The 26188-nt window shown below is 46.6% G+C and overlaps 1 protein-coding gene across 1 annotated transcript; it reads left to right on the forward strand.

The window, feature by feature from the left end:
• The first annotated feature begins 1719 nt into the window (after positions 1-1719).
• Positions 1720-25231, forward strand: LOC124018191 (patatin-like phospholipase domain-containing protein 2). Its single transcript, XM_046333463.1, has 5 exons — positions 1720-2606; positions 3280-3512; positions 10461-10673; positions 11599-11659; positions 25077-25231. The coding sequence occupies exons 1-5, from the start codon at positions 2381-2383 to the stop codon at positions 25229-25231; spliced, it is 888 nt and encodes a 295-aa protein (XP_046189419.1). The 5' UTR covers positions 1720-2380.
• The last annotated feature ends 957 nt before the right edge of the window (positions 25232-26188 follow it).

Here is a 26188-nt window from a genome sequence, read left to right on the forward strand (position 1 = left end):
TTCGGTAACTCCTTCCCCCAACACTAGGCTTTCGGTAACTCCTTCCCCCAACACTAGGCTTTCGGTAACTCCTTCCCCCAACACTAGGCTTTCGGTAACACTCCTTCCCCCCAACACTAGGCTTTCGGTAACTCCTTCCCCCAACACTAGGCTTTCGGTAACTCCTTCCCCCAACACTAGGCTTTCGGTAACTCCTTCCCCCAACACTAGGCTTTCGGTAACTCCTTCCCCCAACACTAGGCTTTCGGTAACTCCTTCCCCCAACACTAGGCATGTTGCATTTACATGGAATCCAATGATTTTTTAAACGGAAAACCATCCAAATGGGAAAACATTTTTGTTGTTGTTGTGTTGCAATGAAAACAGGAGTTTCCTTTTGACAAATGAAGGTAGGTTCCTCCTCGTTTCATTCTTCAGCCCTTTGATATCTGGTGAACACACTCCCTGTTGTGTGTCGACACAACGGCACCCTGGTTCATGTGGTGGTGGTAATCAGATCATTCTCAGTGGGGACTTTAAACAACGGCAGATTGATGCTGAAGAACATCACGTGTAAATCCTATTCACAAACCGTATCAGTAGGAGAGCTGATGTCGGATCAGTTATGTCTTTATAGATCATAATGAATAAGAGAGGAGAGCTGGTCTAGGATCAGTTATGTCTTTATAGATCATAATGAACAAGAGAGGAGAGCTGGTCTAGGATCAGTTATGTCTTTATAGATCATAATGAATAAGAGAGGAGAGCTGGTCTAGGATCAGTTATGTCTTTATAGATCATAATGAATAAGAGAGGAGAGCTGGTCTAGGATCAGTTATGTCTTTATAGATCATAATGAATAAGAGAGGAGAGCTGGTCTAGGATCAGTTATGTCTTTATAGATCATAATGAATAAGAGAGGAGAGCTGGTCTAGGATCAGTTATGTCTTTATAGATCATAATGAATAAGAGAGGAGAGCTGGTCTAGGATCAGTTATGTCTTTATAGATCATAATGAATAAGAGAGGAGAGCTGGTCTAGGATCAGTTATGTCTTTATAGATCATAATGAATAAGAGGGGAGAGCTGGTCTAGGATCAGTTATGTCTTTATAGATCATAATGAATAAGAGGGGAGAGCTGGTCATAGATCAGCAGTCTGACACACTCTCTGAATAATACAGGCTCTAGGCTCTGATTACCAGCTTCCTGTTGATGCAGCACAGAGATCATGGAGCAGACTATTTGTTCACAGCACAGAGAGAGACAAGACACACTGAAGAGATCTGGGAGACAAGAAGTCTCCAACTGATTGGCTAAGAATTATAATCAATTTACTAATTGATTGTCTACGATATGCACTATTGAGGACATCACACATTCCACCGAGAGACCCGGGTGATCGACATCGATAACTGTCATAAAAACTATTCATTAGGAACCAGAGAAAACAAAAACAGAGAGGGACCTACCTGAATTTGTCCGAAAGAAACTTGTTTTCATCGTAAAATGTTTTACGTTTGGATTAAACAGTTTCTGAATGTTTTTGCTACGGTGTGTGACTAATGAATACACCCCTAAACTAGTGTGACTGATGTTATCCACCGGACTATGTAAAGAGCAACAGAGCTCAGCCAGAGAACTGATACTCCAGTTCTATTCCCTCGGTTCAACCCTCCTTGATTGGATTTACGTCAAATAACTCGGTGAGGACCTGTGAGGACACTCCGCCCGTCTGCTAAAACCTCAGATATTCTCCTGCCGAGAAGACTAAACCTCAGATATTCTCCTGCCGAGAAGACTAAACCTCAGATATTCTCCTGCTGAGAAGAATAAACCTCAGACATTCTCCTGCCGAGAAGACTAAACCTCAGATATTCTCCTGCTGAGAAGACTAAACCTCAGATATTCTCCTGCTGAGAAGACTAAACCTCAGATATTCTCCTGCTGAGAAGACTAAACCTCAGATATTCTCCTGCCGAGAAGACTAAACCTCAGATATTCTCCTGCTGAGAAGAATAAACCTCAGACATTCTCCTGCCGAGAAGACTAAACCTCAGATATTCTCCTGCTGAGAAGACTAAACCTCAGATATTCTCCTGCTGAGAAGACTAAACCTCAGATATTCTCCTGCTGAGAAGACTAAACCTCAGATATTCTCCTGCTGAGAAGACTAAACCTCAGATATTCTCCTGCCGAGAAGACTAAACCTCAGATATTCTCCTGCTGAGAAGACTAAACCTCAATAGAGGCTGAGAAGACAAAAGGTAACAAGCCTGATATCCTCTCCTCGTCTCCTCGGGACACTGAAAGATAACAAGCCTGATATCCTCTCCTCGTCTCCTTGGACACCAATAACAGTGAAAGTCAAGTCTAGTTGATTGTTGTTCCTGTATCCTAAACATGTCTCCATCGAGGTCTGTGGAGCCTCCTCTCTCCAGTGGTCAGTCTGTGCCTGCTCCTCTGTCCATCTCCTTCTCTGGATCGGGGTTCCTGGCTACGTACCAGTTGGGTGTGGCCCAGAGCATGCGGGACCGGTCCCCCAGGGTGCTGCAGACGGCCCCTAAGGTCATGGGGGCCTCGGCCGGGTCTCTGGTGGCTGCTGCCGTAGTCTGTGGCTCCAGTCTGGGTAAGAGAGTTAATTATGCTGAGAAGTTGACCAGTCTGGGTAAGAGAGTTAATTATGCTGAGAAGTTGACCAGTCTGGGTAAGAGAGTAAATTATACTGAGAAGTTGACCAGTCTGGGTAAGAGAGTAAATTATACTGAGAAGTTGACCAGTCTGGGTAAGAGAGTAAATTATACTGAGAAGTTGATGTGAGATGCTGTTGATTGATGTTTTAATCATTCTGTGAATATGTATGTGTGTACGTGCGTGTCGGTGTGTGTGTGTTTGTCAATATGTGTGTGTTTGTCAATATGTGTGTGTGTTTGTGTGTGTGTGTATGTGTCTTGTCTGTAACAAGCCAACTGTTTGTGTGTGTGTGTGCCTGTCTATGCGTCTGTGTCTGTGTGTGTCTGTGTGTAACAAGCCGACTGTTTGTGTGTGTGTCTGTCTCTGTGTGTGTGTGTGTGTGTGTGTTTGTGTGTCTGTGTGTGTCTGTCTGTAACAAGCCGACTGTTTATGTGTGTGTGTGTGTGTGTGTGTGTGTGTGTGTGTGTGTGTGTGTGTGTGTGTGTGTGTGTGTGTGTGTGTGTGTGTGTGTGTGTGTGTGTGTGTGTGTGTGTGTGTGTGTGTGTGTGTGTGTGTGTGTCTGTCTGTAACAAGCCGACTGTTTATATGTGTGTGTCTATGCCATGCAGACATGGTGCGTGATGAGATGCTGAGGTTTGCGCGGCAGATGAGGGGCCGTGTCCTGGGGCCGCTGCACCCTGCGGGGAACGTGTCTGTGTGGATAGAACGTATGCTGCGTCTCATGTTACCGGCCGACGCCCACATCAGGGCCAGCGGACGCCTGGCCATCGCCATGACACGCATCCCAGATGGACAGAACATCATGGTGTCAAAGTTCACATCCCGAGAAGACGTGGTGCAGGTGTGTTATGCTATAGACAATTACATTGATAAAACTAACGTGAGTAGATCTCAGTTTACCGTGAGTAGATCTCAGTTTACCGTGAGTAGATCTCAGTATACCGTGAGTAGATCTCAGTTTACCGTGAGTAGATCTCAGTTTACCGTGAGTAGATCTCAGTTTACCGTGAGTATATCTCAGTATACCGTGAGTAGATCTCAGTATACCGTGAGTAGATCTCAGTATACCGTGAGTAGATCTCAGTTTACCGTGAGTAGATCTCAGTTTACCGTGAGTAGATCTCAGTATACCGTGAGTAGATCTCAGTATACCGTGAGTAGATCTCTGTCATGCAGGTGAAAGAGGACCCAAAAGCGACTTGGCGAAAACAGAGTCTTTAATCCAGTAAAGTAAATACAAACAAAAAACACAACTTTCACTCGAAATGACGAGGACAAACTGGAGACTCGATCTTGAACAGCAGGTGAACAGCAGGTTGCCTCGGGAAGGCACTTGAACCAGACAGACTCAGACACCTGCTCACCACGCAGCATCTGAGGAAAACACGACACGACAGGGCGATACACAAACACAGCACGGTGAATTCTAGACAAGGAACCGACAGGACAGGAACGGAACACAAAGGAAGAAATAGGGACTCTAATCAGGGGAAAGGATCGGGAACAGGTGTGGGAAGACTAAATGATTGATTAGGGGAATAGGAACAGCTGGGAGCAGGAACGGAACGATAGAGAGAAGAGAGAGCGAGAGAGTGAGAGAGGGAGGGGGAGAGAGAGGGATAGAAAGAGGGAAAGAACCTAATAAGACCAGCAGAGGGAAACGAATAGAATGGGAAGCACAGGGACAAGACAAGATAATAAATGACAAAACATGACAGTACCCCCCACTCACCGAGCGCCTCCTGGCGCACTCGAGGAGGAATCCTGGCGGCAACGGAGGAAATCATCAATGAGTGAACGGTCCAGCACGTCCCGAGACGGAACCCAACTCCTCTCCTCAGGACCGTAACCCTCCCAATCCACTAAGTATTGGTGACCCCGTCCCCGAGAACGCATGTCCATGATCTTATGTACCTTGTAAATAGGTGCGCTCTCGACAAGGACGGGAGGGGGGAGGGAAGACGAACGGGGGTGCGAAGAAAGGGCTTGACACAGGAGACATGGAAGACAGGATGGACGCGACGAAGATGTCGCGGAAGAAGCAGTCGCACAGCGACAGGATTGACGACCTGGGAGACACGGAACGGACCAATGAACCGCGGAGTCAACTTACGAGAAGCTGTCGTAAGAGGAAGGTTGCGAGTGGAAAGCCACACTCTCTGGCCGCAACAATACCTTGGACTCTTAATCCTGCGTTTATTGGCGGCTCTCACAGTCTGTGCCCTGTAACGGCAAAGTGCAGACCTCACCCTCCTCCAGGTGCGCTCACAACGTTGGACAAACGCTTGAGCGGAGGGAACGCTGGACTCGGCAAGCTGGGATGAGAACAGAGGAGGCTGGTAACCCAGACTACTCTGAAACGGAGATAACCCGGTAGCAGACGAAGGAAGCGAATTGTGAGCGTATTCTGCCCAGGGGAGCTGTTCTGCCCAAGACGCAGGGTTTCTGAAAGAAAGGCTGCGTAGTATGCGACCAATCGTCTGATTGGCCCTCTCTGCTTGACCGTTAGACTGGGGATGAAACCCGGAAGAGAGACTGACGGACGCACCAATCAAACGACAGAACTCCCTCTAAAACTGTGACGTGAATTGCGGGCCTCTGTCTGAAACGGCGTCTAACGGGAGGCCATGAATTCTGAATACATTCTCGATAATGATTTGTGCCGTCTCCTTAGCGGAAGGAAGTTTAGCGAGGGGAATGAAATGTGCCGCCTTAGAGAACCTATCGACAACCGTAAGAATCACAGTCTTCCCCGCAGACAAAGGCAGACCGGTAATGAAGTCTAGGGCGATGTGAGACCATGGTCGAGAAGGAATGGGGAGCGGTCTGAGACGACCGGCTGGAGGAGAGTTACCCGACTTAGTCTGCGCGCAGTCCGAACAAGCAGCCACGAAACGGCGCGTGTCACGCTCCTGAGTCGGCCACCAAAAGCGCTGGCGAATAGACGCAAGAGTGCCTCGAACACCGGGATGACCAGCTAACTTGGCAGAGTGAGCCCACTGAAGAACAGCCAGACGAGTGGAAACAGGAACGAAAAGGAGGTTACTAGGACAAGCGCGCGGCGACGCAGTGTGCGTGAGTGCTTGCTTAACCTGTCTTTCAATTCCCCAGACTGTTAACCCGACAACACGCCCATAAGGAAGAATCCCCTCGGGATCAGTAGAAGCCACAGAAGAACTAAACAGACGGGATAAGGCATCAGGCTTGGTGTTCTTGCTACCCGGACGGTAAGAAATCACAAACTCGAAACGAGCGAAAAACAACGCCCAACGAGCTTGACGGGCATTAAGTCGTTTGGCAGAACGGATGTACTCAAGGTTCTTATGGTCTGTCCAAACGACAAAAGGAACGGTCGCCCCCTCCAACCACTGTCGCCATTCGCCTAGGGCTAAGCGGATGGCGAGCAGTTCACGGTTACCCACATCATAGTTGCGCTCAGATGGCGACAGGCGATGAGAAAAATAAGCGCAAGGATGAACCTTATCGTCAGACTGGAAGCGCTGGGATAGAATGGCTCCCACGCCTACCTCTGAAGCGTCAACCTCGACAATGAATTGTCTAGTGACGTCAGGAGTAACGAGGATAGGAGCGGACGTAAAACGTTCTTTTAGAAGATCAAAAGCTCCCTGGGCGGAACCGGACCACTTAAAACACGTCTTGACAGAAGTAAGAGCTGTGAGAGGGGCAGCAACTTGACCGAAATTACGAATGAAACGCCGATAGAAATTAGCGAAACCTAAAAGCGCTGCAACTCGACACGTGACCTTGGAACGGGCCAATCACTGACAGCTTGAACCTTAGCGGAATCCATCTGAATGCCTTCAGCGGAAATAACGGAACCGAGAAAAGTAACGGAGGAGACATGAAAAGAGCACTTCTCAGACTTTACGTAGAGACAATTCTCTAAAAGGCGCTGTAGAACACGTCGAACGTGCTGAACATGAATCTCGAGTGACGGAGAAAAAATCAGGATATCGTCAAGATAGACAAAAACAAAGATGTTCAGCATGTCTCTCAGAACATCATTAACTAATGCCTGAAAAACAGCTGGCGCATTGGCGAGACCAAACGGCAGAACCCGGTACTCAAAATGCCCTAACGGAGTGTTAAACGCCGTTTTCCACTCGTCCCCCTCTCTGATGCGCACGAGATGGTAAGCGTTACGAAGGTCCAACTTAGTAAAGCACCTGGCTCCCTGCAGAATCTCGAAGGCTGATGACATAAGGGGAAGCGGATAACGATTCTTAACCGTTATGTCATTCAGCCCTCGATAATCCACGCAGGGGCGCAGAGTACCGTCCTTCTTCTTAACAAAAAGAACCCCGCCCCGGCCGGAGAGGAAGAAGGCACTATGGTACCGGCGTCAAGAGACACAGACAAATAATCCTCGAGAGCCTTACGTTCGGGAGCCGACAGAGAGTATAGTCTACCCCGAGGAGGAGTGGTCCCCGGAAGGAGATCAATACTACAATCATACGACCGGTGAGGAGGAAGGGAGTTGGCTCGGGACCGACTGAAGACCGTGCGCAGATCATGATATTCCTCCGGCACTCCTGTCAAATCGCCAGGTTCCTCCTGAGAAGTAGGGACAGAAGAAACGGGAGGGATGGCAGACATTAAACACTTCACATGACAAGAAACGTTCCAGGATAGGATAGAATTACTAGACCAATTAATTGAAGGATTATGACATACTAGCCAGGGATGACCCAAAACAACAGGTGTAAACGGTGAACGAAAAATCAAAAAAGAAATAGTCTCACTGTGGTTACCAGATACTGTGAGGGTTAAAGGTAGTGTCTCAAATCTGATACTGGGAAGATGACTACCATCTAAGGCGAACATGGGCGTAGGCTTCTCTAACTCTCTGAAAGGAATGTCATGTTTCCGAACCCATGCTTCGTCCATGAAACAACCCTCAGCCCCAGAGTCTATCAAGGCACTACATGTAGCACCCGAACCGGTCCAGCGTAGATGGACCGACAAAGTAGTACAGGATCTTGATGGAGAGACTTGAGTAGTTGCGCTCACCTGTAGCCCTCCGCTTACAGATGAGCTCTGGCTTTTACTGGACATGAATTAACAAAATGTCCAGCAACTCCGCAATAGAGGCACAGGCGGTTGGTGATCCTCCGTTCCCTCTCCTTAGTCGAGATGCGAATCCCTCCCAGCTGCATGGGCTCAGACTCTGAGCCAGAGGAGGGAGATGGTTGCGATGCGGAGCAGGGAAACACCGTTGATGCGAGCTCTCTTCCACGAGCCCGGTGACGAAGATCTACCCGTCGTTCTATGCGGATGGCGAGAGCAATCAAAGAGTCCACATCTGAAGGAACCTCCCGGGAGAGAATCTCATCCTTAACCACTGCGTGGAGTCCCTCCAGAAAACGAGCGAGCAGCGCCGGCTCGTTCCACTCACTAGAGGCAGCAAGAGTGCGAAACTCAATAGAATAATCCGTTATGGACCGTTCACCTTGGCATAAGGAAGCCAGGGCCCTAGAAGCCTCCCTACCAAAAACTGAACGGTCAAAAACCCGAATCATCTCCTCTTTAAAGTTCTGGAACTTGTTAGAGCAATCAGCCCTTGCCTCCCAGATAGCTGTGCCCCATTCTCGAGCCCGGCCAGTAAGGAGTGAAATGACGTAAGCAACCCGAGCTCTCTCTCTAGAGTATGTGTTGGGTTGGAGAGAGAACACAATCTCACACTGCGTGAGAAAGGAGCGGCACTCAGTGGGCTGCCCGGAGTAGCAAGGTGGGTTATTAACCCTAGGTTCTGGAGGCTCGGCAGGCCAGGAAGTAACAGGTGGCACGAGACGTAGACTCTGGAACTGTCCAGAGAGGTCGGAAACCTGAGCGGCCAGGTTCTCCACGGCATGGCGAGCAGCAGACAATTCCTGCTCGTGTCTGCCGAGCATGGCTCCTTGGATCTCGACGGCAGTGTAACGAGCGTCTGAAGTCGCTGGGTCCATTCCTTGGTCGGTTCCTTCTGTCATGCAGGTGAAAGAGGACCCAAAAGCGACTTGGCGAAAACAGAGTCTTTAATCCAGTAAAGTAAATACAAACAAAAAACACAACTTTCACTCGAAATGACGAGGACAAACTGGAGACTCGATCTTGAACAGCAGGTGAACAGCAGGTTGCCTCGGGAAGGCACTTGAACCAGACAGACTCAGACACCTGCTCACCACGCAGCATCTGAGGAAAACACGACACGACAGGGCGATACACAAACACAGCACGGTGAATTCTAGACAAGGAACCGACAGGACAGGAACGGAACACAAAGGAAGAAATAGGGACTCTAATCAGGGGAAAGGATCGGGAACAGGTGTGGGAAGACTAAATGATTGATTAGGGGAATAGGAACAGCTGGGAGCAGGAACGGAACGATAGAGAGAAGAGAGAGCGAGAGAGTGAGAGAGGGAGGGGAGAGAGAGGGATAGAAAGAGGGAAAGAACCTAATAAGACCAGCAGAGGGAAACGAATAGAATGGGAAGCACAGGGACAAGACAAGATAATAAATGACAAAACATGACAATCTCAGTATACCGTGAGTAGATCTCAGTATACCGTGAGTAGATCTCAGTATACCGTGAGTAGATCTCAGTATACCGTGAGTAGATCTCAGTATACTGTGAGTAGATCTCAGTTTACCGTGAGTAGATCTCAGTTTACCGTGAGTAGATCTCAGTTTACCGTGAGTAGATCTCAGTATACCGTGAGTAGATCTCAGTTTACCGTGAGTAGATCTCAGTATACCGTGAGTAGATCTCAGTTTACCGTGAGTAGATCTCAGTTTACCGTGAGTAGATCTCAGTTTACCGTGAGTAGATCTCAGTTTACCGTGAGTAGATCTCAGTTTACCGTGAGTAGATCTCAGTATACCGTGAGTAGATCTCAGTATACCGTGAGTAGATCTCAGTTTACCGTGAGTAGATCTCAGTATACCGTGAGTAGATCTCAGTATACCGTGAGTAGATCTCAGTTTACCGTGAGTAGATCTCAGTTTACCGTGAGTAGATCTCAGTTTACCGTGAGTAGATCTCAGTTTACCGTGAGTAGATCTCAGTTTACCGTGAGTAGATCTCAGTTTACCGTGAGTAGATCTCAGTATACCGTGAGTAGATCTCAGTTTACCGTGAGTAGATCTCAGTTTACCGTGAGTAGATCTCAGTATACCGTGAGTAGATCTCAGTTTACCGTGAGTAGATCTCAGTTTACCGTGAGTAGATCTCAGTTTACCGTGAGTAGATCTCAGTTTACCGTGAGTAGATCTCAGTTTACCGTGAGTAGATCTCAGTTTACCGTGAGTAGATCTCAGTTTACCGTGAGTAGATCTCAGTTTACCGTGGTACACAGCATTAAATATAAGTATCAACATGTTGAATTTAGTGGTGTCTGTCTATGAGCCAGATGTTTAACTGCAGTTCTGTGTTTCCCCCACATGGAGGCGCTGTTGTGCGGTTGCTTTCTGCCTGGGTACTGTGGTATACAGCCACCAAGATACAAAGGAGTGGTGAGTCCCCACACTGCTCACTGTCTATGGGCTAATACTAAACCTGTTACACTTTAAACTAATACACAAAACGTTTTATATTGGAGTTGAACCCCTGGAGTAGCACACCTGAGTAACGGGCTTGATGATTAGTCAACCAGTTGAATCAGGTGTGCTGGTTCTGGAATAGTTTCGATCAACGGACCGGCTCCCTGATGAGATGTTTGAAAGAGACTGCTATAAAGCAGTGCTCCATGGTGCATGTGATCATATCTCTGTTTGTGTGTTGTCCCGCAGCATTACGTGGACGGTGGTTTCTCCAGTATCCAGCCGACCAACTCCTGCCCAATTGGCCACACCCTCACTGTGTCTCCATTCGCTGGTGAGACGGACATCTGCCCAAAGGACCCCGCCCCACTGTGTGACATCGTGGTGAGCGGAGCGTACCTCCACTGCAGTCTTGTCAACGGTTACCGGATACTACACGCCATCTACCCCTACGACTGGGAGGTATAACCCCAAAACAAACTCAGCCCTCTACTTCTCCACCCAGCCCTCTACTTCTCCACCCAGCCCTCTACTTCTCCACCCAGCCCTCTACTTCTCCACCCAGCCCTCTACTTCTCCACCCAGCCCTCTACTTCTCCACCCAGCCCTCTACTTCTCCACCCAGCCCTCTACTTCTCCACCCAGCCCTCTACCTGTCCACCCAGCCCTCTACCTCTCCACCCAGCCCTCTACTTCTCCACCCAGCCCTCTACTTCTACCCCCTTCCCCTAATCCCCAAAGCAACCCCTAACCTCCTTCCCATAGGCCCCTAAACGACCCCTAACCTCCTTCCCATGGGCCCCTAAACAACCCCTAACCTCCTTCCCATAGGCCCCTAAACGACCCCTAACCTCCTTCCCATGGGCCCCTAAACAACCCCTAACCTCCTTCCCATGGGCCCCAAAACAACCCCTAACCTCCTTCCCCTAATCCCCAAAACAACCCCTAACCTCCTTCCCCTAATCCCCAAAACAACCCCTAACCTCCTTCCCATGGGCCCCTAAACAACCCCTAACCTCCTTCCCATGGGCCCCTAAACGACCCCTAACCTCCTTCCCATAGGTCCCTAAACAACCCCTAACCTCCTTCCCATGGGCCCCTAAACGACCCCTAACCTCCTTCCCATAGGCCCCTAAACGACCCCTAACCTCCTTCCCATGGGCCCCAAAACAACCCCTAACCTCCTTCCCATGGCACATCTTAATGTAGTGATGACTCCACCATATTGCCTCCAACCTATCCCCACCTTTCAGATCTGCAGACTAGCAAATGATTAGCCTATCAGAAGGCCGGGTGGAGACATGACTTACATACAGTACATGTCAGAGTGCTGTAAACATGATAGTTGATAACAGAAGGAGTGTGTGTGTCTATAACCTCTCCTCAGGCTCTGGACAAGGCCTACCACAGTGGATACAGAGACGGCCTTCACTTCCTACACACCAGTGGTGGGTCATGATGTCATGTGATCTCCGTATAAATGAGTCTCTTTATGGTGGCAAAGAGATGAAGTGCTAGTGACTCCTTATCCTTTTTCTCTCTCTATTTCTCACTCACTCTCTGTATCTCTCTCTATTTCTCACTCACTCTCTGTATCTCTCTCTATTTCTCACTCACTCTGTATCTCTCTCTATTTCTCACTCACTCTCTGTATCTCTCTCTATATCTCACTCACTCTCTGTATCTCTCTCTATATCTCACTCACTCTCTGTATCTCTCTCTATTTCTCACTCACTCTCTGTATCTCTCTCTATTTCTCACTCACTCTCTGTATCTCTCTCTATTTCTCACTCACTCTCTATTTCTCACTCACTCTCTGTATCTCTCTCTATTTCTCACTCACTCTCTGTATCTCTCTCTATTTCTCACTCACTCTCTGTATCTCTCTCTATTTCTCACTCACTCTCTGTATCTCTCTCTATTTCTCACTCACTCTCTGTATCTCTCTCTATCCCTGCACCCCCTCCCCACTAGACCTGGTCTCATGTCTGCCTCTTCTAAACACCCCATCAGAGCCTCACTTCTCACCTCCTCCTGATGGATGGACAGATCTGGAGACAGACCTGGAGGAGGAGGAGGAGGAGGAGGAGGAGGAGGAGGAGGAGGAGGAGGAGGAGGAGGAGGAGGAGGAGGAGGAGGAGGAGGAGGAGGAGGAGGAGGAGGAGGAGGAGGAGGAGGAAGAAGAATGGGTGGATGAGGTGAATGTGTGGTCCTCCCAGACAGAGACCAGAGGCAGTCAGAGAAACTGTTATCTTGAAGGGGGAGATCTACCTTGGCATCTGTCAAGCTTGGAGCAGGCCATTTACCTAGCCCTGCCCACCTGGATAAACACAGGTACCGTGCACACACACACGCACACACTCTCAGCGTCATCAAGCAAATTAAATGCTGAAACGATCACCCCTAACACTTGCACGTGTCTTTTCTTCTTTGCCACCATATGGAATTTTAAAAACACTTAAAATAAGGGCTGTGTTTCGTGGAGGCCGACGTGAGGTTTTGATAACCGTGTAAATCTCTCTCGGACAAGGTGACGTTTATCTATATATTTACTGCAGGTCATATCTGATACCTTTACTACCAGGTATTGATCCTACAGGTCATATCTGATACCTTTACTACCAGGTATTGATCCTGCAGGTCATATCTGATACCTTTACTACCAGGTATTGATCCTGCAGGTCTCTATCTGATACCTTTACTACCAGGTATTGATCCTGCAGGTCTCTATCTGATACCTTTACTACCAGGTATTGATCCTGCAGGTCTCTATCAGACACCTTTACTAACAGGTATTGATCCTACAGGTCATCTCTGATACCTTTACTACCAGGTATTGATCCTACAGGTCATCTCTAGCTGATACCTTTACTACCAGGTATTGATCCTGCAGGTCATCTCTGATACCTTTACTACCAGGTATTGATCCTACAGGTCATATCTGATACCTTTACTACCAGGTATTGATCCTACAGGTCATCTCTGATACCTTTACTACCAGGTATTGATCCTGCAGGTCATCTCTGATACCTTTACTACCAGGTATTGATCCTGCAGGTCATATCTGATACCTTTACTACAAGGTATTGATCCTGCAGGTCATCTCTGATACCTTTACTACCAGGTATTGATCCTGCAGGTCTCTATCAGACACCTTTACTAACAGGTATAGATCCTGCAGGTCATCTCTGATACCTTTACTACCAGGTATTGATCCTGCAGGTCTCTATCTGATACCTTTACTACCAGGTATTGATCCTGCAGGTCATATCTGATACCTTTACTAACAGGTATAGATCCTGCAGGTCATCTCTGATACCTTTACTACCAGGTATTGATCCTGCAGGTCATATCTGATACCTTTACTACAAGGTATTGATCCTGCAGGTCTCTATCTGATACCTTTACTAACAGGTATTGATCCTACAGGTCTCTATCTGATACCTTTACTACCAGGTATTGATCCTGCAGGTCTCTATCTGATACCTTTACTACCAGGTATTGATCCTACAGGTCATCTCTAGCTGATACCTTTACTACCAGGTATTGATCCTGCAGGTCATCTCTGATACCTTTACTACCAGGTATTGATCCTGCAGGTCATCTCTGATACCTTTACTACCAGGTATTGATCCTGCAGGTCATCTCTGATACCTTTACTACAAGGTATTGATCCTGCAGGTCTCTATCAGACACCTTTACTACCAGGTATTGATCCTGCAGGTCATCTCTGATACCTTTACTACCAGGTATTGATCCTGCAGGTCATCTCTGATACCTTTACTACCAGGTATTGATCCTGCAGGTCTCTATCAGACACCTTTACTACCAGGTATTGATCCTGCAGGTCATCTCTGATACCTTTACTACCAGGTATTGATCCTGCAGGTCTCTATCAGACACCTTTACTACCAGGTATTGATCCTGCAGGTCACCTCTGATACCTTTACTACCAGGTATTGATCCTGCAGGTCATCTCTGATACCTTTACTACCAGGTATTGATCCTGCAGGTCATCTCTGATACCTTTACTACAAGGTATTGATCCTGCAGGTCATCTCTGATGCCTTTACTACCAGGTATTGATCCTGCAGGTCTCTATCAGACACCTTTACTAACAGGTATTGATCCTGCAGGTCATCTCTGATACCTTTACTACCAGGTATTGATCCTGCAGGTCATCTCTGATAACTTTACTACCAGGTATTGATCCTACAGGTCATATCTGATACCTTTACTACCAGGTATTGATCCTTCATCTCTGATACCTTTACTAAGGTATTGATCCTGCAGGTCATCTCTGATACCTTTACTACAAGGTATTGATCCTGCAGGTCATCTCTGATACCTTTACTACCAGGTATTGATCCTGCAGGTCATCTATCTGATACCTTTACTACCAGGTATTGATCCTGCAGGTCTATCTGATCCTTTACTACCAGGTATTGATCCCTTTAGACACCTTTACTAACAGGTATAGATCCTGCAGGTCATCTCTGATACCTTTACTACCAGGTATTGATCCTGCAGGTCTCTATCTGATACCTTTACTACCAGGTATTGATCCTGCAGGTCATCTCTGATACCTTTACTACCAGGTATTGATCCTGCAGGTCATCTCTAGCTGATACCTTTACTACCAGGTATTGATCCTGCAGGTCATCTCTGATACCTTTACTACCAGGTATTGATCCTGCAGGTCTCTATCTGATACCTTTACTACCAGGTATTGATCCTACAGGTCATCTCTGATACCTTTACTACCAGGTATTGATCCTGCAGGTCTCTATCTGATACCTTTACTACCAGGTATTGATCCTGCAGGTCATCTCTGATACCTTTACTACCAGGTATTGATCCAGCATTAAAAAAATTTTTTGGGGGGGTTAATACACTCAAATATATAGATAAAAGTCACCTTGTCCTAGAGAGATATACATGGTTACCAAAATGTCACGCCAAGGTAAGCCTACACGAATCATAGCCCTTATATGTTTCTAAAATCCCCTTCGGGGAAAAACGAATGGTGGGAAAACGATTGGAACCATTTCCTTGTTTTATGGCTAGGTTTTATGGGTATTATGACTCATACTCTGGTACTCTATGAAAGAAGAAATGTCCTTACTATGACTGTGATATGTCTCCCTAAACTATTGTAAGATGAACGCACGTACTGTAATTCGCTCTGGATAAAAGCCTCTGATATAAATTACTAAAATTTAAATGATTTGATTCTTACCTTGAGAACACTCAATAGACTGAGAGTGGCCATATAAGGTAAAAGGAAGTGTCATGTTATTACCAGCTGTGATTGGTGTTTCAGCATTGCTATGCAACATCATGGAGTTGCTGTGGACTCATCCCCTACTCCGTGTGATGTCATACCTGCTCCTCCCCTTCACCGCGCTACTCAGCTTCCTGATTGAAAATACACACAGGTAAGACACATGCACACGCACACACTAGTGCTGAGCGATTAACCAACATCTCTGCTATTCGTTTTTTTAAAGGGGCTTGTTTTCATCACATCAGAGGTATTTCTAGGACAGTGAGAAGTCAAAGCCAAGTGAGGTCAGGGCTTCACTCTCTGAATAACACACCTTATGACAACTTCCGGTGTCTAAAGATACATGTCGTCCTGCTTTGTGGCATTTCGCGAAGGCTCTGTGTTCTACTGATCACACTATAAGGCTCTACTGATCACACTATAAGGCTCTGTGTTCTACTGATCACACTATAAGGCTCTGTGTTCTACTGATCACACTATAAGGCTCTGTGTTCTACTGATCACACTATAAGGCTCTGTGTTCTACTGATCACACTATAAGGCTCTACTGATCACACTATAAGGCTCTATGTTCTACTGATCACACTATAAGGCTCTGTGTTCTACTGATCACACTATAAGGCTCTATGTTCTACTGATCACACTATAAGGCTCTGTGTTCTACTGATCACACTATAAGGCTCTATGTTCTACTGATCACACTATAAGGCTCTACTGATCACACTATAAGGCTCTGTGTTCTACTGATCACACTATAAGGCTCTGTGTTCTACTGATCACACTATAAGGCTCTATGTTCTACTGATCACACTATAAGGCTCTACTGATCACACTATAAGGCTCTGTGTTCTACTGATCACACTATAAGGCTCTACTGATCACACTATAAGGCTCTATGTTCTACTGATCACACTATAAGGCTCTGTGTTCTACTGATCACACTATAAGGCTCTATGTTCTACTGATCACACTATAAGGCTCTGTGTTCTACTGATCACACTATAAGGCTCTATGTTCTACTGATCACACTATAAGGCTCTACTGATCACACTATAAGGCTCTGTGTTCTACTGATCACACTATAAGGCTCTATGTTCTACTGATCACACTATAAGGCTCTACTGATCACACAATAAGGCTCTGTGTTCTACTGATCACACTATAAGGCTCTATGTTCTACTGATCCCACTATAAGGCTCTACTGATCACACTATAAGGCTCTACTGATCACACTATAAGGCTCTATGTTCTACTGATCACACTATAAGGCTCTATGTTCTACTGATCACACTATAAGGCTCTATATTCTACTTATCACACTATAAGGCTCTATGTTCTACTGATCACACTATAAGGCTCTACTGATCACACTATAAGGCTCTGTGTTCTACTGATCACACTATAAGGCTCTATGTTCTACTGATCACACTATAAGGCTCTATGTTCTACTGATCACACTATAAGGCTCTACTGATCACACTATAAGGCTCTACTGATCACACTATAAGTCTCTATGTTCTACTGATCACACTATAAGGCTCTATGTTCTACTTATCACACTATAAGTCTCTATGTTCTACTTATCACACTATAAGTCTCTATGTTCTACTTATCGTACTATAAGGCTCTATGTTCTACTTATCACACTATAAGGCTCTATGTTCTACTTATCACACTATAAGGCTCTATGTTCTACTGATCACACTATAAGGCTCTATGTTCTACTTATCACACTATAAGGCTCTATGTTCTACTTATCACACTATACAGGTCTATGTTCTACTGATCACACTATAAGGCTCTATGTTCTACTTATCACACTATAAGGCTCTACTGATCACACTATAAGGCTCTATGTTCTACTGATCACATTATAAGGCTCTGTGTTCTACTGATCACACTATATGGCTCTATGTTCTACTGATCACACTATAAGGCTCTATGTTCTACTGATCACACTATAAGGCTATACTGATCACACTATAAGGCTCTATGTTCTACTGATCACACTATAAGTCTCTATGTTCTACTGATCACACTATAAGGCTCTATGTTCTACTTATCACACTATAAGTCTCTATGTTCTACTTATCACACTATAAGTCTCTATGTTCTACTTATCGTACTATAAGGCTCTATGTTCTACTTATCACACTATAAGGCTCTATGTTCTACTTATCACATTATAAGGCTCTATGTTCTACTGATCACACTATAAGGCTCTATGTTCTACTTATCACACTATAAGGCTCTATGTTCTACTTATCACACTATACGGGTCTATGTTCTACTGATCACACTATAAGGCTCTATGTTCTACTTATCACACTATAAGGCTCTACTGATCACACTATAAGGCTCTATGTTCTACTAATCACATTATAAGGATCTGTGTTCTACTGATCACACTATAAGGCTCTATGTTCTACTGATCACACTATAAGGCTCTATGTTCTACTGATCACACTATAAGGCTATACTGATCACACTATAAGGCTCTATGTTCTACTGATCACACTATAAGGCTCTATGTTCTACTGATCACACTATAAGGCTCTATGTTCTACTGATCACACTATAAGGCTCTGTGTTCTACTGATCACACTATAAGGCTCTACTGATCACACTATAAGGCTCTACTGATCACACTATAAGGCTCTATGTTCTACTTATCATACTATAAGGCTCTATGTTCTACTTATCACACTATAAGGCTCTATATTCTACTTATCACACTATAAGGCTCTATGTTCTACTGATCACACTATAAGGCTCTACTGATCACACTATAAGGCTCTATGTTCTGCTTATCGTACTATAAGGCTCTATGTTCTACTTATCACACTATAAGGCTCTATGTTCTACTGATCACACTATAAGGCTATATGTTCTACTGATCACACTATAAGGCTCTATGTTCTACTGATCACGCTATAAGGCTCTACTGATCACACTATAAGGCTCTATGTTCTACTGATCACACTATAAGGCTCTATGCTTCATGCCATGGATCACCACTGGAGGCTTTGGGCCATGGATCATCACTGGAGGCTTTGGGCCATGGATCATCACTGGAGGCTTTGGGCCATGGATCACCACTGGAGGCTTTGGGCCATGGATCACCACTGGAGGCTTTGGGCCATGGATCACCACTGGAGGCTTTGGGCCATGGATCATCACTGGAGGCTTTGGGCCATGGATCATCAATGGAGGCTTTGGGCCATGGATTATCACTGGAGGCTTCATGCCATGGATCATCACTGGAGGCTTCGGGCCATGGATCATCACTGGAGGCTTCGGGCCATGGATCATCACTGGAGGCTCCGTGCCATGGATCATCACTGGAGGATCCGTGCCATGGATCATCACTGGAGGCTTTGGGCCATGGATCATCACCGGAGGCTCCGGGCCATGGATCATCACTGGAGGCTTTGGGCCATGGATCATCACTGGAAGCTTCATGCCATGGATCATCACTGGAGGCTTCGGGCCATGGATCATCACTGGAGGCTTCGGGCCATGGATCATCACTGGAGGCTTCGGGCCATGGATCATCACTGAAGGCTTCATGCCATGGATCATCACTGGAGGCTCCGTGCCATGGATCATCACTGGAGGCTTTGGGCCATGGATCATCACTGGAGGCTCCTGGCCATGGATCATCACTGGAGGCTTCGGGCCATGGATCATCACTGGAGGCTTTGTGCGTGGAGCAGGCACAGGACGTACTAGGCTGGAGAAACACACTGGAGGCCGGGTGCATGGAGCTGGCACAAGATATCCTGGACCGTGGAGGCGCACTGGAGGTCTGGAGCGTAGAGCTGGCACAACAAGTCCTGGCTGGATGCTCACATTAGCCACAAATGCGGGAAGCTGCCACAGAGCGCACCGGGCTGTGGATCCGTACCGGAGACACAGTACATGTAACCGCAAAGCATGGTGCCTGAAGGGTCACACACTCCTCAAAGTGACTGTCTTGCTCCAGACTCCAACCTCCAAACTCTTTCATCCCTCTCCACTGCCAGCCACTCCTCGCTCAAACGGTCCAAGAATTCCTCGTCGGTCTCGGAGTCACCCCGCAGTACCAACGCCCACGTCATCTGCCCACCCCTCCAAAAAAATGTGTGGCTGCCTCTCGGGTTTCCGTCGTGTCCTCTCCTCCTGACCACGCTGCTTGGTCCGTTTGTGGTGGGATCTTCTGTTACGCTCGTTAGATGAATTAGACCCAGGTGCAGCGTGGTAGGCGAAATCTTACTTTTATTCAAATGAACACCAAAAAAAAAAAAATACAAAACGAACTTAAAGTTCTGCAGGCTATACAGCAACTACAAAAATCAAGATCCCACAAACTAAAGTGAGAAAAAGGGCTGCCTAAGTATGATCCCCAATCAGAAACAACAATAGACAGCTGCCTCTGATTGGGAACCATACCCGGCCAACAAACTAGAATTCCCACCCAAATCACACCCCGACCTAACCAACTAGAGAAATAAAAAGGCTCTCTAAGGTCAGGACGTGACATCTGATCAGCAGTTATCTTAGCTGCAGATTGTTACACCAGACAATGTGATTTAACCAAAGATATTTGGTGTCCATTACTGGGAGTTAAATGAGAGGTACTGTTTGGTGTCCATTACTGGGAGTTAAATGAGAGGTACTGTTTGGTGTCCATTAGTGGGAGTTAAATGAGAGGAACTGTTTTTTGTGGCACAGAGACTTTTCCACCAATCTTGGCCGGTAGGGATATCCTTGACTCATCGCGCACCAGCGACTCCTGTGGCGGGCCGGGCGCAGTGCACGCTAACCAAGGTCGCCAGGTGCACGGTGTTTCCTTCGACACATTGGTGTGGCTGGCTTCCGGGTGGGATGCGCTTGGTTGGGTTGTGTATCGGAGGACGCATGACTTTCAACCTTCGTCTCTCCAGAGCCCGTACGGGAGTTGTAGCGATGAGACAAGATAGTAGCTACTAACAATTGGATACCAAGAAATTAGGAAGAAAAAGGGGTAAAAATTCAACTGCAAAAAGAAAAACAAAACAAAACAAAGATGACAAGCAGCACATTGGGGTGGACACCCACCCATCTCTGTTACCATGACGAGCAGCACATTGGGGTGGACACCCACCCATCTCTGTTACCATGACGAGCAGCACATTGGGGTGGACACCCACCCATCTCTGTTACCATGACGAGCAGCACATTGGGGTGGACACCCACCCATCTCTGTTACCATGACGAGCAGCACATTGGGGTGGACACCCACCCATCTCTGTTACCATGACAAGCAGCACATTGGGGTGGACACCCCATCCTGTTACCATCTCTGTTACCATCTCTGACAAGAGCACTTTGGGGTGGACACCCATCTCTGGGGTGGGGTGGACACCCACCCATCTCTGTTACCATGACGAGCAGCACATTGGGGCGGACACCCACCCATCTCTGTTACCATGACGAGCAGCACATTGGGGCGGACACCCACCCATCTCTGTTACCATGACGAGCAGCACATTGGGGCGGACACCCACCCATCTCTGTTACCATGACGAGCAGCACATTGGGGCGGACACCCACCCATCTCTGTTACCATGACGAGCAGCACATTGGGGCGGACACCCACCCATCTCTGTTACCATGACGAGCAGCACATTGGGGTGGACACACATTGGGGTGGACACCCATCTCTGTTACCATGACGAGCAGCACATTGGGGCGGACATCCACCCATCTCTGTCAATGAGAGCAGACTTGAGATAGACAACATGTCTATTTGTGTGCTTCTACACCTGAGACACTTTCAGATACACTGAAATGTACTACACTGTTCATACCATCTTTTTGTATGTTATTTTTTACCTTATAACAGTGTTGTTGAATACTCGGTTCTCTTGAATCATTAAATAGTGTACACTCGTGTATTTTAGATACTCGGTTCTCTTGAATCATTTAAATAGTGTACACTCTTGTGTATTTTAGATACTCGGTTCTCTTGAATCATTTAAATAGTGTACACTCTTGTGTATTTTAGATACAATCATTTAAATAGTGTACACTCTTGTGTATTTTAGATACTCGGTTCTCTTGAATCATTTAAATAGTGTACACTCTTGTGTATTTTAGATACTCGGTTCTCTTGAATCATTTAAATAGTGTACACTCTTGTGTATTTTAGATACTCGGTTCTCTTGAATCATTTAAATAGTGTACACTTTTAGATACTCGGTTCTCTTGAATCATTTAAATAGTGTATATTTTAGATACTCGGTTCTCTTGAATCATTTAAATAGTGTACACTTTCTCTTGAATCATTTAAATAGTGTACACTCGTGTATTTTAGATACTCGGTTCTCTTGAATCATTTAAATAGTGTACACTCGTGTATTTTAGATACTCGGTTCTCTTGAATCATTTAAATAGTGTACACTCGTGTATTTTAGATACTCGGTTCTCTTGAATCATTTAAATAGTGTACACTCTTGTGTATTTTAGATACTCGGTTCTCTTGAATCATGAAATAGTGTACACTCTTGTGTATTTTAGATACTCGGTTCTCTTGAATCATTAAATAGTGTACACTTGTGTATTTTAGATACTCGGTTCTCTTGAATCATTAAATAGTGTACACTCTTGTGTATTTTTCTCTTGAATCGATACACTCTTTTGTATTTTAGATTCTCGGTTCTCTTGAATCGTTAAATAGTGTACACTCTTGTGTATTTTAAATACTCGGTTCTCTTGAATCGTTAAATAGTGTACACTCTTGTGTATTTTAGATACTCGGTTCTCTTGAATCATTAAATAGTGTACACTCTTGTGTATTTTAGATACTCGGTTATCTTGAATCATTAAATAGTGTACACTCTTGTGTATTTTAAATACTCGGTTCTCTTGAATCATTAAATAGTGTACACTTGTGTATTTTAGATACTCGGTTATCTTGAATCATTAAATAGTGTACACTCCTGTGTATTTTAGATACTCGGTTCTCTTGAATCATTAAATAGTGTACACTCTTTTGTATTTTAGATACTCGGTTCTCTTGAATCGTTAAATAGTGTACACTCTTGTGTATTTTAAATACTCGGTTCTCTTGAATCATTAAATAGTGTACACGCTCCTGTATTTTAGATATCAGAAGAGCGTTTGCTGGTATGGCACGTCTCCTGTATTTTAGATATCAGAAGAGCGTTTGCTGGTATGGCACGTCTCCTGTATTTTAGATATCAGAAGAGCGTTTGCTGGTATGGCACGTCTCCTGTATTTTAGATATCAGAAGAGCGTTTGCTGGTATGGCACGTCTCCTGTATTTTAGATATCAGAAGAGCGTTTGCTGGTATGGCACGTCTCCTGTATTTTAGATATCAGAAGAGCGTTTGCTGGTATGGCACGTCTCCTGTATTTTAGATATCAGAAGAGCGTTTGCTGGTATGGCACGTCTCCTGTATTTTAGATATCAGAAGAGCGTTTGCTGGTATGGCACGTCTCCTGTATTTTAGATATCAGAAGAGCGTTTGCTGGTATGGCACGTCTCCTGTATTTTAGATATCAGAAGAGCGTTTGCTGGTATGGCACGTCTCCTGTATTTTAGATATCAGAAGAGCGTTTGCTGGTATGGCACGTCTCCTGTATTTTAGATATCAGAAGAGCGTTTGCTGGTATGGCACGTCTCCTGTATTTTAGATATCAGAAGAGCGTTTGCTGGTATGGCACGTCTCCTGTATTTTAGATATCAGAAGAGCGTTTGCTGGTATGGCACGTCTCCTGTATTTTAGATATCAGAAGAGCGTTTGCTGGTATGGCACGTCTCCTGTATTTTAGATATCAGAAGAGCGTTTGCTGGTATGGCACGTCTCCTGTATTTTAGATATCAGAAGAGCGTTTGCTGGTATGGCACGTCTCCTGTATTTTAGATATCAGAAGAGCGTTTGCTGGTATGGCACGTCTCCTGTATTTTAGATATCAGAAGAGCGTTTGCTGGTATGGCACGTCTCCTGTATTTTAGATATCAGAAGAGCGTTTGCTGGTAGATATCAGATATCAGAGCGTTTGCTGGTATGGCACGTCTCCTGTATTTTAGATATCAGAAGAGCGTTTGCTGGTATGGCACGTCTCCTGTATTTTAGATATCAGAAGAGCGTTTGCTGGTATGGCACGTCTCCTGTATTTTAGATATCAGAAGAGCGTTTGCTGGTGTGGCACGTCTCCTGTAAAGACATGGTTGTCATGTTAACGGTTGCCACTTTTTGTGGAAGGGACGTTTGGGCTTCACACCTTAGTTGGTAAAGCTATCAATCGAATGAGACCGGCTAGCGTATTAAGTAGTGACAATGAGGGGGGAGCAGCTTTGAGAGGGAAGAACAGTCAACAAAGTGAATGGGCTAGAGGGGGGTGGCTAAGTAATGTGTGAAAAGTTTTAGGACAGCAATTCTTACACAGGAGATTTAGGAGAAATGGAATCATTCTCATAAACAACAATTCATTTCCAGTCAAAGAACAACCCTGCACAACCAAAACCGCTCATTTCAAAGTATGGTCTGTAAACCTGCCCCAGACCATGGACTTTGACAGGTCATCACCTCCCCCAGACCATGGACTTTGACAGGTCATCACCTCCCCCAGACCATGGACATTGACAGGTCATCACCTCCCCCAGACCATGGGCTTTGACAGGTCATCACCTCCCCCAGACCATGGACTTTGACAGGTCATCACCTCCCCCAGACCATGGACTTTGACAGATCATCACCTCCCCCAGACCATGGACTTTGACAGGTCATCACCTCCCCCAGACCATGGACTTTGACAGGTCATCACCTCTCCCAGACCATGGACTTTGACAGGTCATCACCTCCCCCAGACCATGGACTTTGACAGGTCATCACCTCCCCCAGACCATGGACTTTGACAGATCATCACCTCCCCCAGACCATGGACTTTGACAGGTCATCACCTCCCCCAGACCATGGACTTTGACAGGTCATCACCTCCCCAGACCATGGACTTTGACAGGTCATCACCTCCCCCAGACCATGGACTTTGACAGGTCATCACCTCCCCCAGACCATGGACTTTGACAGGTCATCACCTCCCCCAGACCATGGACATTGACAGGTCATCACCTCCCCCAGACCATGGACTTTGACATCACCTCCCCCAGACCATGGACTTTGACAGGTCATCACCTCCCCCAGACCATGGACTTTGACAGGTCATCACCTCCCCCAGACCATGGACTTTGACAGGTCATCACCTCCCCCAGACCATGGACTTTGACAGGTCATCACCTCCCCCAGACCATGGACTTTGACAGGTCATCACCTCCCCAGACCATGGACTTTGACAGGTCATCACCTCCCCCAGACCATGGACTTTGACAGATCATCACCTCCCCAGACCATGGACTTTGACAGGTCATCACCTCCCCCAGACCATGGACTTTGACAGGTCATCACCTCCCCAGACCATGGACTTTGACAGGTCATCACCTCCCCCAGACCATGGACTTTGACAGGTCATCACCTCCCCAGACCATGGACTTTGACAGGTCATCACCTCCCCCAGACCATGGACTTTGACAGGTCATCACCTCCCCCAGACCATGGACTTTGACAGGTCATCGTCCCCCAGACCATGGACTTTGACAGGTCATCGCCTCCCCCAGACCATGGACTTTGACAGGTCATGGACCATGGACTTTGACAGGTCATCACCTCCCCCAGACCATGGACTTTGACAGGTCATCACCTCCCCAGACCATGGACTTTGACAGATCATCACCTCCCCCAGACCATGGACTTTGACAGGTCATCACCTCCCCCAGACCATGGACTTTGACAGGTCATCACCTCCCCCAGACCATGGACTTTGACAGGTCATCACCTCCCCAGACCATGGACTTTGACAGGTCATCACCTCCCCCAGACCATGGACTTTGACAGGTCATCACCTCCCCCAGACCATGGACTTTGACAGGTCATCACCTCCCCCAGACCATGGACTTTGACAGGTCATCACCTCCCCCAGACCATGGACTTTGACAGGTCATCACCTCCCCAGACCATGGACTTTGACAGGTCATCACCTCCCCCAGACCATGGACATTGACAGGTCATCACCTCCCCCAGACCATGGACTTTGACAGGTCATCACCTCCCCCAGACCATGGACTTTGACAGGTCATCACCTCCCCCAGACCATGGACATTGACAGGTCATCACCTCCCCCAGACCATGGACTTTGACAGGTCATCACCTCCCCCAGACCATGGACTTTGACAGGTCATCACCTCCCGAGACCATGGACTTTGACAGGTCATCACCTCCCCCAGACCATGGACTTTGACAGGTCATCACCTCCCCCAGACCATGGACTTTGACAGGTCATCACCTCCCCCAGACCATGGACTTTGACAGGTCATCACCTCCCCCAGACCATGGACTTTGACAGGTCATCACCTCCCCCAGACCATGGACTTTGACAGGTCATCACCTCCCCCAGACCATGGACTTTGACAGGTCATCACCTCCCCCAGACCATGGACTTTGACAGGTCATCACCTCCCCCAGACCATGGACTTTGACAGGTCATCACCTCCCCCAGACCATGGACTTTGACAGGTCATCACCTCCCCCAGACCATGGACTTTGACAGGTCATCACCTCCCCCAGACCATGGACTTTGACAGGTCATT

This window comes from Oncorhynchus gorbuscha, linkage group LG03 (assembly GCF_021184085.1).
Source record: "Oncorhynchus gorbuscha isolate QuinsamMale2020 ecotype Even-year linkage group LG03, OgorEven_v1.0, whole genome shotgun sequence".
Classification (NCBI taxonomy): Eukaryota; Metazoa; Chordata; class Actinopteri; order Salmoniformes; family Salmonidae; genus Oncorhynchus; species Oncorhynchus gorbuscha.

Excerpts from the sequence above, each read along its gene's own strand:
- LOC124018191 (XM_046333463.1), top strand. The coding sequence starts at position 2,381 with ATGTCTCCATCGAGGTCTGTGGAGCCTCCTCTCTCCAGTGGTCAGTCT. Across the intron at positions 10,674-11,598 it reads TCTACCCCTACGACTGGGAG|GCTCTGGACAAGGCCTACCA; the intron begins GTATAACCCCAA and ends ACCTCTCCTCAG. Across the intron at positions 11,660-25,076 it reads TCACTTCCTACACACCAGTG|GTCATCACCTCCCCCAGACC; the intron begins GTGGGTCATGAT and ends GGACTTTGACAG.